This window comes from Sphaerodactylus townsendi, linkage group LG01, assembly GCF_021028975.2.
Source record: "Sphaerodactylus townsendi isolate TG3544 linkage group LG01, MPM_Stown_v2.3, whole genome shotgun sequence".
NCBI lineage: Eukaryota > Metazoa > Chordata > Lepidosauria > Squamata > Sphaerodactylidae > Sphaerodactylus > Sphaerodactylus townsendi.
Genome location: NC_059425.1, coordinates 166836401 through 166848585, shown reverse-complemented (window position 1 = coordinate 166848585; position 12185 = coordinate 166836401). Strand labels below are relative to the sequence as shown.

Genomic DNA, 12185 nt, shown 5'->3' with positions numbered 1-12185 from the left:
GCATTTGGGCCAAAAAAGTGTCCTAACAGACTTATTGTATCATAATCCTTGTGGACTAAAAACCCTCATCTGTTGCTTAAAAAGTGCCCCAGTAAGGTGGGACAAAAGTCATGAAATTTAAATTTCAAGTTTCTCATTTCCCATCCTTGGCCACCTTCATGACTCTTGATACTGTTTGCTATAATCACCCTGTTGTTTTTAATGTTTGCATTTTGGAAGCATCTGTAAGCAGTTTATTTAGGACATGGATCTTGTATCTTACTTCCAGCTTGCTCAGTACTGTTCTCTGTTATGGCGCATGTTCTTGTGCATAGGTGTCAAACTCGCGGCCCTCCAGATGTTATGGACTACAGTTCCCATCACCCACTGCCAGCATCATGCTGGCAGGGGATGATGGGGACTGTAGTCCATAACATCTGGAGGGCCGCGAGTTTGACACATGTGTTCTTGTGCAACAAGAAGCTTTCTAGTGACCACCACATCACTAGAACACTCACGTAGGAAGATACATAATCTAAGTCTACCAGTAGAATCAACTTATAATCACTCTTGGCTTCAGTTTTCTTCAAAATCTATCTGTAAAAAAATGTTTCTGCTCTTAATGATACACTTCTCTCAATAGTAATCTTTCCTCATTAGGCTTTTAGAGTCCCAAAAAGATTGTGTTATGTGACATGCAAGTCACTTGCATAATTTAAAAGGTGGATTAGATCTAGGGGACTGTAGGTAGAGGTTTGTTTATAATTGCCCTTATAAAATGTACTTACTATTGACCAAAACAAATTTCTCTTGAACCTGTCCTTCAGCTAGGGTCACCTTGAATATTACTTGTTACTTCAGGTGTTAAAAGTTCTGGCGCATTGCTATGAGTTCATAAATATTGATGTTCCTAAATAATTCATCATAAGACACTCTGTTTTAACCACTGAGGATATTTCAATAAAATGTAGATTTTTCTTGTTACAGATTCGGCCCCATATTACGACCCTGCGTAAATACACCTACGGCAAACACATCCTTGCCAAGCTGGAGAAGTATTACCTGAAGAACAGCACTGATCTGGGGCCAGTTGGGGGGCCCCCCAACGGGATGCTTTAAAGGCAAATCCCAGAAGCAGCCTGGAAGATAAATTTTTTATTGTGAATGATCAAAACACACAACTTAACTGAAAATGTGTTTTTTTAAAAGAAATATCTATTTATTGACTTTTCATCCATTTGTAAAAAAATTATTAATGTGTATATTTTTGGGGAATGAATTGCAGCATATTGCCATTCCGTATCAGAGACCTATCAGATTGCACGGCTCACAAAGCACAGAATGCCTGTAAATGATGTACCTATCAGAATAGCTCTCACATTTTGTAAATTTTTACCTTGTAAAGTCACTGAATAAAATAGTTTTTAAAGGGAAAAAAGTACAGTATTCTTTTAATATACTGGCTTACAATCTGGCAGGTCTACCCAACTCCATAGCACAACATGTTTATATAATTGTATATAGAATTAGTTTTCATTTCTTCCCTTTGTGTGAAACTTTTTTTATAACAGTTGACAATAGAGCAATTAAGTAATTATTATTTAACATGTTCCAGAAAGTTAAGTTCTGTATTTTGGTGGTTCACAATTCGTAATCCAAATAGCAATCAGGGCACTGAAAATAACCAGTAAGGACGAGAAAATGTGAAAATGTGATAATATGGAATAGTTTCTACCTTTATGTCTCTGGAAACCATTTTTTTAAATCACAGTGCCCTTTTTTTCTCTCACACTGTATAAAAGATCTGTATATACGTAAATATTTAATTGATGTGAAGGGTAGGGAAATAAAATCAAGGTGGTACTTCCGTACAGCAATGTACTGTCGGGGGGGTGGGGGGAGTAAACTTGCACTGAATCAACTGGCAGGCTACCAGTGCAAGAGAAGGGAGTGTGTTGCTTTGCATATATAACTAAGACAGGATTTGAAAATGTTGAGCATACGTTTTTGTGTCCGTGGTGAGTTCAAACCATGGGTGTTTAATGGAGGAAGAAAAAGGTCACTGAAACTTGATAGCTCAACCTCTAAAGCATGATTAAATATTCAGATAGCTTTTTGCTTCCTTATAAATATAAGCATTGTATAAGTGTAGTTAATAGATGTAACTTTACAGTTTGTAAACAACTTTTTTTGTTTTCAACGTTTTACAAGCTTTGCTAATGGAGTAGTGATGCTTGCCTTTGGTTGTACAGATGTACATTTGTAAACCTTCATGCTGTAAATGTAATTTGTTTTACCCCTTTTGGGAAGAAAATTTGCATTTTAGTGTATATTCATATCCCTGTCCCTTATTGCCCTGACATAGTGTTGTATAATGTAAATTTATTTCAGCAAAATCAAGACTGATTTTTTAAAAAATTCTATCTTTATATGGTTTCAAAAATATGAACCAGCTTTCTTTTATCTATTGTGAGAAACCTTTTTGTTTATAACCTATTCTGTTAATATGGACATTTTGGGAAATTATTCAGCAGAAATATGAGAATAAACACAAATTAATGGACGGAAATGCTGACCACACCTGACCAGTGCTTCTTCCATCTTAAATGTGGCACGATTTGTTTTTGTACAGAAGAGTACTGTATTTTTGAAGAGCTTGTTTCATCCTAAAGCAAATATGTATGATACTGTCAATTTTTCTCTGAACATGACACTGTAACAGTATGATAAAGATGTACATTTACAAGCGGCCTTATGTACATTTCCCAGTTTCCTTTTTAAGGCAGAATTGTGACCATATGTGTATAATTAAAATCCTTTTTAATCCTTTGCCTATGAAAATATTTTGGAAAGAAGCTTACTTTGTATATTCAGTTTCTGAAAGATAAAATGCTTTGTATTTTGTTCAAGTCAGTATTTTGTGTAAACCCTTCTTTGTTTTGAGGGCTAAGATATAGATTCTTTCTTTCAGTGGCTAGAGGTAGTGATCGAACTAGATCATATGAAAGCTTTTTTGTGGGAAGGCAGGAGAGTGACACAACTCATGTATACAGTACTTTGTATCACACCATACAGGCCATTGCAACACAGACTTCCTTAATTTTTTAATTTAAATGTATGTCACATTTCAATTTATATGCTAGCTTGCTCCTTTATATACCTTTCACGATACCAAATTTTCCAGTAGTAATGCCAGCTTAGTATTCTTCACTGCATTTTCATCAGATCTCCATCTTACCTTTTCATTCACCACTTCATTGTGACTGAGGAAAGTGGGGTCATTGTGTTCTATCTCATATAGAATGATCCTCATAGCCTTAAAACAATTCAGTATTGTGTGGTACATTAGTCCATTGAAGACCCCTTGGCTGGTTAAGTGGGATATTTATGCTTTCTTCTGTTAGCTGGTCGATGGTTTTCCTAATCAGTTTTATTAAATATATTTGCACAGTTGTGTGAAAAAAATAGTACCTTTTCTCACTTAATGTATAGGAAATGTCTTTGGTTTTAAGAACCGCTGTGTTCGTTTTGTTTCAGTCTTTTCTCTGATGCAGATTTGGCTGTGAAAGACTTTGCCGAGCGTGTTTAGGTCTGTTCTGCCTTTAGGCTGCTCTCAGTTCATATTAAATAATGTAATGTTCACTTGTAATATGCTGTAAAGAAAACAACAAAATGAAAAAAAAATGTGTGAATAACTTCATGCAACATGCTTGGTCTTATGTTTTAATTCCTACCCCAAATGGTTGTATCATACCCTTGGCTAGCATTTCTGATTAGTTTCCTTCGGCAACCCCTTAACCGTGGCTTGCAGAAATTTAATACTTCAGATTAAGTTTTGTCTTGTTTTTTTCCTGGGAAGTTTTCCATATTGATACTTACTGTTTTGGCCTGCCCCTCCATGTGCTTTCAATCAAAATTATTTCGCTAAACTGACATAAAATTTGCCCTCTGTCCCAAGAGGCTGCTATCTAACCCTGGGCCTGTGTGATTACTGTAGACTTTTAAAGCTGTTTAGATTGGGGCAAGGAAAACATGATTGGCTCAACATTTTATACAGCCTAGCAAAATATATTGTGTTTGAAGTTCATAATCAGAGGAAAGTGTTAAAACTGTGATAACCCTTCCACCTTCAGCCACCAAAAGCGATGTCAACTCTTTTTTCTTTATAGATAGATAATAAGTACCAACTAATATTTATTCCCTGAATTCTTCCCCAAATGGTAATTGCCACCAGGAATATACATTCCACCCCCACCCCTGCAAAAAAAAAAGCCTTCATCTCCTTTTGGTAGCGTGTATGAGCTTATAAGGCAAAGTAGATGGCTCATGTGATCCTAAGGCAATTAGGGTGAGATGCCAGTGTTTCTTCAAAGATTTTATTTATAAGTCATAGGTAACTTCGAAGTTTCAAGCTAAATATTTACAAAACAAAATGAAACAGGCGACAAATATTTTGAGGACTTCACTCAAAATAAATTCACTCTGACAGCTCTCGGTCAGCAGTGGCGTAGGAGGTTAAGAGCTCGTGTATCTAATCTGGAGGAACCGGGTTTGATTCCCAGCTCTGCCACCTGAGCTGTGGAGGCTTATCTGGGGAATTCAGATTAGCCTGCGCACTCCCACACACGCCAGCTGGGTGACCTTGGGCTAGTCACAGCTTCTTGGAGCTCTCTCAGCCCCACCCACCTCACAGGGTGTTTGTTGTGAGGGGGGAAGGGCAAGGAGATTGTAAACCCCTTTGGGTCTCTCAGGAGAGAAAGGGGGGATATAAATCCAAACTCTTCTTCTTCTTCATAGTTTCCTCAGACTCGGTCTTTATTTTGACTAACAGTTTGCTGAGGTTCTGACTTTCTCCGTATGCACTCTGACTTACTATCTCATGGAGCTTTGACACTCTATGACTTCCCACTTGGAAACCCTGACACATTCACTGGCATTTGCTCACACAGAGCTTTAACTCTCTCTGACTAGAGCTTTGACGCTCCCAGTCTTTTCACTCTGAAATCCTGTCACCTGCCAGTCCAGCACAGCCCTCCCATGGGCACCCTCTAGAATCAATCAATCATATTCCTCCTTTCACTCTCCCACTCAGCTCTCAGTTTAAAGTCACACACGTTGAAATCAGTACAGTTACACTGCTATATCAAAGTATAAATATCCTTACAAACAGTAATTAGCTACAGAATCTCAGCACATGGGTTTTTCTTTTGTAGTTCCTGCTGTTCTGCTTTCCATCTGTAAAATCTGTACAAGATAGCAGAAAGCAAACAAGAAATACAGAGCACAGGAATCCCTCGGTAGATAAGCATTAAGAGGCACACACTTCTGGTTTGAGGAACTTGTTTGTCCTCCTTTCCATCCCAAGTTTGGCTCTCTTGCTTATCTACAGTTAACAATCTCAGCTTTCGGTTAAGTAAAATACTACCTCTAGTGTCACCTCGGTGTTAAGCTTATTTTAGAATGTGATTGTTCAGCAAAGCGATAGACATGCTGTACAGTTCTCATAGATCCCACCCAATCATTGGCCACTAAGTACGATTGGCACTTGGTAAAATATTTTAGATACATTTGAAATAGTATTGGCTATGCATCAGAATACAGAGGGAGACGTGTGTGAGCTTGGAGCTGCAGGACATAACCATTAAGTAAGCCACTATTAACATCCAAGGCTGGCGGGGAAATGTTCTGATTCAGTACAGGTGTGTATTCGAACCAGTGCCATGGCTCCAAGGTCTTGAGCATGTCCAACAGAACTTCATAGGTGGAATGACAGACACTTTCAGGTCAGATCACAGGGCTTCTGTAAGTCATGAAGGAGGAACATGCTGAAGTACTGTCCAAGAAATGACTCCAAGGCCCCTTTGTCGATGAAAAACTAGGTCTCCTTCTTTGGGTCTAACCCAGGTGCTTACAGCAAATACCTGGGTTTTGAAGTGTCTCACCTAATGAGGTTTTTGTTTGTCCTACTGAGTCAATTATCTTGAAGTGCAAGGAGGTGTAAGGTGCCAATTTGTGCCTTTCTGTTCTCTAATTGGTCTTCCTGTAATGAGATGTTGGCCCACTGAGCAGCTGGAGGACACCTACATTTCCTTGTCAAGTGTGCCAGCAAGATTTTTCAGTTGCAGCTCTCAGATTAGTCTCTCCGCCCTTTCTTGTTCTGTGTAACATTGAGTCATACGTTGCTCTTGTAGGGCCGCGCCCCTTGGTTGTTTAATATGTCTGAGCTCAAAGGTCTCTTGTTCCTTTGGCTTTCCTTTGAAGAAACAAGGAAGCTAATCCTGTGCCTAATCAAATATCCCAACAACTTGGAAGGGGTGTTTTCTAATTCTAATAGAGATGCAGGCAGCAGGTTATGTGGTTCACAGAGTACTGCTTACTCAGAAAGCTGCACACTTCCTGGCCATTCAGGCAAAGGGGGGGGGGCGCAGAGACCAAGCTTAAGAGGAAGTGTTCTGCCCCCCCAAGTGAATGTGTTAGAGGTGCCCTGTACTTGGCTGGGACAGAATGGGGGAGACACAAGCCAGGTTCAACAGTTCTTACAATGGGTTTATTACTGGAGAGAAACAAGACCCTAACTCCTCTCTTGGGTCTGTCTAAGAGTACTTGCTTGTCTTGAGCAGGTTTGAAGCTGCAGACTTTGTTTTCTCTGTGTCTTCCACTGTGTCTTGCTTCCTTTCAGTTCTTTCAGTCTTTTCCCAGTTCTAACTGCTATTAAACTTGACTTGTACTCTTTGGACCACCATATAATAATATGGACGTCACGAATATTCCGGTTTCCAACTACCCTTAACACCTCTTTCAGACTGACTGACTAGAACTAAAATGGGATTGCTGGGTAAAGAAAGGAAACTGCCTATTGGGAAATGTCTTCAAGGGGCAGGGGCTAACTAAAATACCCTCCCATAGAAGACTTAACAAAGAACTAAAACCATACTAACTATGGGGAAATAACAAAAGCCTCTGTGGGGGCATGACAGGAAGCATGAGTGTTAATAGTAGGTCTTGCAGTCAGTTGGATGCTTACTGGCTTGAGTTTGTTTCTGATTGAGGAGGATCTAAGAGATTATTATACTGTCCTGTTGGACAGACTTAAACAACAGCTTTATTTATCTATTTTTAATTTATATTGCATTCTTGCTCAAAGGGACTCCCAAGTGATTTGCAAGCATTATACAGCTACTGAGTCAATCAGCAAGCAGATTCCAAAATACAGCATTTGAATGATAACGCATTGTGCAAAGCAAGGTGCTCCCGCAAACCAACATTTATATCCTCCTTCCCAATTTTCTAGTTTTCTAAGCACAAATCAGACGCAGACAACTGCTCTGGCATGGGAGTGTTGCATCATCATTTTTACCTGCTTCAAAACAAAACAAAACATGAAGTCATCCCAGGAGACAGAATTGCAAAATGCTTTCAAACTAGGAATTCTCTCTGTGAAATCCTTCATGCATCATCTTTCTTGCTAGTAAATAATAGCCTCCAGAAAAGATCTATATCGCAGAACTTCCAGACTGCTTAATGTTAACATTCGTCAGTCGGGAAGATGGTCATATATTCAGACACCATGACATTTTTATCATGTGGAGTTGTCAATTATTGAGCATTTTTATTAGTATCTGGGGAGTGTCATGGTTCCAGTCAGCAGGATCCATGTTGCTGAATTATCTATCGTGAAGGGTCATTTTGCTGCTTGAAGTGGGATGAAAGGGGCATGATATTTGCATAGGATTGAGCCCAATCAGAATGTGGATTGGGCAGCCTTTTTTGCGTAGAAACCCAGAGGGTGAAGTAGTGGATAATGAAAGTTGTAGGCCTAAGATCAAGAGGCAATATCCACAAAAAGGGCTTGGAGGCCCATAATTGAGTGCTAGCAGTGTCAACAGCATTAAGGTGGTCTATTACAGATTGATTAGGTGAAGGGACTTTATTGTCGAAGGCTTTCACGGCTGGATTCAACTGGTTGTGGTGGGTTTTCCGGGCTGTGTGGCTGTGGTCTGGTAGATCTTGTTCCTAACGAACAAGGCACAGTGTGAAACAGACTTTTCTCCGTGATACACCTCGGAAGACGCCAGCTACAGATGCAGGCGAAACATTAGGATCAAGTTCTGCCAGACCTCGGTCACACAGCCCGGAAAACCCACCACAACCAGACTGACGGCTGTTCCTGTATCTGATAGATCCATCAGAATGGTAAAATGTCATTTCAGGAAGATCGGTGATCCTGCCTTCAACAAACATTCTGCTTATTGAAGACCGGAAGGTAAGCAACACTGTTCTCTAATAGTAACCAGATCCGCAGATCTTCTGGACCACAAATTCTGGTGGTGGTGGAAGGTGGTGTCAAGTCTGAGCTGACTCACGGGAACGCAGTAGGTTTTTCAAGGCAAGGGACGTTCAGAGGTGGTCTGCCATTGTCCATCTCTGCAAAGCGACCTGGGACTTTTGTGGAGGCCTCCCAACAAAATACTAACCAGGGCTAAACCTGCTTAGCATCCAGGATCTGACAGCATCAGAGGGCTAGCCTGGGCCATCCATGTCAGGGTCCACAAATGGGTAATTTAAATGGCAGACTTTCCAGGATTCAGCAGAACCTACTCAGCAAAAGAAAAGTGTCAATTTACTTGATTGCAAAGCTTATATAGCAGTGAGCCCCTTGCTATTCTGCTTTGTCCCAACCAGTAATCACAGAGTGTATGCATTAGAAAAAGTCCAGGCATATTTTTCTGTCTAGAAGAATTGTAATGGTACATTATAATTGTCTTTCTTTGGATGGACTTTGTTAAGCACGAGTTGATGGGAAAGAATGTCTAGTCCTACCATCTTCTCAACACTGTTGGCCCTTATTATATCTAAGACAGTACACATTTATCACCTGAATGTTGATTTTCCTATGTGCTGCCCAGTTATAGCAATAAACAAGCATTTGCTGTTCCAATCCAATTATTTTCTACTGAGAGCTGTGCATTCTTGGTTCATTGCCTTCTTGTGTCCACATGGGAAATCTTGCAACCTTTTCAGCTCAACTTTCTATGGAAATAGGCATTTTTATTATTCTAGCTTCTGCGAAACAAGCTTACAACATCAAGTACCTGTTGATAACTGGTTTGAACTAGCCTCACCTATCACTTTAGAGTCCTGTTCCCAGAAAAGATGTGTTTTTGTAGCATCATTGTAATGGCCTCGACCAGATTGCCCTTAAAACAGATAGAGTGTAGGAAACCTAATCTACCAAGATTAACCAAAATTTGCGAAGCCAAACCCTGCCGCCCATTCTGTCCTGCTGGTACTTGAAGGTGGGCCAATTGCACAAAAATAGTGACACCCTGTTAGATACAGAAGGGGGTGGCTAATTTTAAAGAATTTTGGAACTGTCTCATTACGCATCATCCACCACCTCCTCTGCCACTCCCTCCACTAGGTGGGATTTTATTCTATCCTCTCCTTTGGGATTTTCTGAGCTCGTCAATAGTGGAACGTTTGCCATCTGAGTTGGATGGACAGATTTAAATTTGAATTACAGTTTTGATGGTGACAGTATTGTATTTTATCCCGCCTTATACATTGTTTTGCAAATTGTTGCGAACTGCCCAGAGCCCAGAAGGGAAAGGGCAGCATAGAGACGTTTAATTAAAAATAAATAAATAACGAACATAGTGTTTAAAAATATGTTTTTACCACCTTCAGTCACACAGTGAAGCCCTTTATGTTACCACAGCAACAGTTGCTGAAGCAACTTTTTAAAAAAATTGCATAACCAGTCAGAAGTCCTTCTGGACAAAAGGCCCGCCTGGCCTGCCTACTTTCTAAAAAGTTTGCTGGACACCACAGAAGGTATCAAAGGGCTCCATGGTGCCCATTTATTTATTTCATTATTAGACATCCCCAGTGGTGGGATCCAAAAATTTTAGTAACAGGTTCCCATGGAGGTGGGATTCAAACAGTGGCGTAGCGCCAATGGGGCTGGGCTGGGCACAACGGGGGCGTAGCCGGGCATTCCAAGGGCGGGGCATTAATAATTTCTCTGTTACTGTAAAAAACTCTTACTGTAAAAAAAAAGTTCCTAATTTCCAGCTGGTATCTTTCTGTCCATAATTTAAACTCATCATAGCATTATCCCGTTTTCTACCTTCGCTAACCAGCCACATAGGAAACAACAGGACTTTATGATTTTTGGACCTAATGGAATTTCTAACGGAAAAGCGAACCCAATTAGTAACCCCCTCTCGGCACACACAAATAATTAGTAACCCACTCTCGGGAACTGGTGAGAACCTGCTGGATCCCTCCTCTGGACATCCCCCCCTTTACACTGGCTTGGATCGGTTTGCATTATAAGTTCTCATTATACAATAAATTACAATAGGATAGAATAATACGTAAACGATTAATTCTCAAACCTTTAAATAATATACAATTCAACAAGGATGGGAGAAATCAGTTGAACTTGTATGCATTTTAATTGGTCTTAACATCAGGAAAAGGAAAGGAGACCAGTTAGCAGCGATAGACACTGTTGCTCTCCTCAGCTATAGGCCCGGTGAAACTGCTCTATCTTACAGGCCCTGCAGAACTGTGAAAGATCCCTCAGGCCCTGGTCTGACTTGACAAGAGCGTTCCACCAGGGTGAGGCCCTGGCTTTGACCAAGGACAGCTGGATAGTCTTCAGGCCAGGGCTACCAGCAAGTTATTTGAGATGTAATGCCCTTTGAGGGGTATATTAGAAGACAGCATCTTGCAGGTACGACAATCCTATTTAGGGCTGTAAAAATTATCACCCAAACCTTGAACCTGATTCAGTACTCCATGCAGACTCAATGCAGCTAACAGAGCACAGGATGGATATGGGCTGTCCAAGGTGACCCAGTTAGGACATATCATTTCCAGAGCAGTCTCAAGGGTAGAGCAAGTTGCAGAAGTCTAGCCTGGAAGTGACCATTGTATGGATCACTATGATGAACTAAACTTAAATGGTTCTGGTGTGTTTTCTGGGCTGTGTGGCCGTGGTCTGGTGGATCTTGTTCCTAACGTTTCGCCTGCATCTGTGGCTAGCATCTTCAGAGGTTATCACAGAGAGAAGTCTGTTACACACTGTGATACGCTTTTGTAGCATCACTGTAGGACACAGTGTGTAAGATGCCAGCTACAGATGCAGGCGAAACGTTAGTAACAAGATCCACCAGACCACGGCCACACAGCCCAGAAAACCCACCAGAACCAGTTGAATCCGGCTGTGAAAGCCTTTGACAATACATTAACCTTAAATGAATCCCTTGACATGCAACCCTGAGCACATGTCCCTGAAAACAGAAACCAATGGCAGCCAACTCTGAATAAAAACAAGCAGGAGTTAAAAGCTGTGTCCTGCTAGTGCAAGACTTCGAGCCCTGTTCTATTATAGCTGTTGCCTGACAGTTTACTCAGCTGCAGTCTGGCTAATCATCTACAATGCACCACTGAAGTTTCACCAATGGGAGGGAATGACTGGAGATGTCCTCCTGGTAGCTGGGAATTTGCAGTAGCCAGACATTTGGAATTATGCCCATCAGAGCTTGGAAGATGGTGGCATCTTTTTTGCTGAGAACAAAAGGGGCATTGTTAGAGGGAAAGAAGGCGGAGTGTTCCCAACTAGCATTCGTTGGAACTGTGATTACCCTTTAGGGTACTAACGCAGACTTGCTGCTACTGTGCTGTTCTGACTTTATCTGTAAATACTGCAGCTATTACAGGTGTACCTTGTTCCATAGGCAATCAGACTGCATGGATTGAAGAAGTGGACATTAACATACAACAAGAGCAAGGAAGCCTGGTGGCTTGTCATTTTGTATGGGCTGAATTATATATTTAAATGAGCCTTGCTTATAAATTTTTTCACACATGCTTTGAGTACTTTGGATTGAATACTTGAATATTCATGAATGCAGGAGATTGTTTGGGGATTGCCTAGGTACCACTCCCCTTTTGCTGTTGTATGGCTTTGGTCTTTGGTGGACCTGCTGTTTATTTTGGTTATTTGATATTACAGAACTACCATTCACTTTCAGTGCCTTCTCATTCTAAGGTAACTAAACCTTGTAGTACCACTTCTTGAGCTACAAGAAGCAGGGAGCGCATAAGAATGTTTTTGTCACCCAAGGATGTGGGATCCATTGTTACTTTCTCCCAAGATCCTTCTACTAGTTTCTTCCATCAGTACATATCTTATT

General features: G+C 40.7%; 1 protein-coding gene across 1 annotated transcript in view; it reads left to right on the top strand.

Moving 5' to 3' along the window:
- PUM2 (pumilio RNA binding family member 2) overlaps positions 1 to 3679 on the top strand; it is a 75017-nt gene extending 71338 nt beyond the window's left edge. Inside the window, exon 22 of the mRNA XM_048506029.1 lies at positions 967 to 3679. Within this exon, the coding sequence (XP_048361986.1) occupies positions 967 to 1098 (132 nt within the window). The 3' untranslated portion in view covers positions 1099 to 3679. The remainder of the gene's footprint in view (positions 1 to 966) is intronic.
- Positions 3680 to 12185: the final 8506 nt, after the last annotated feature.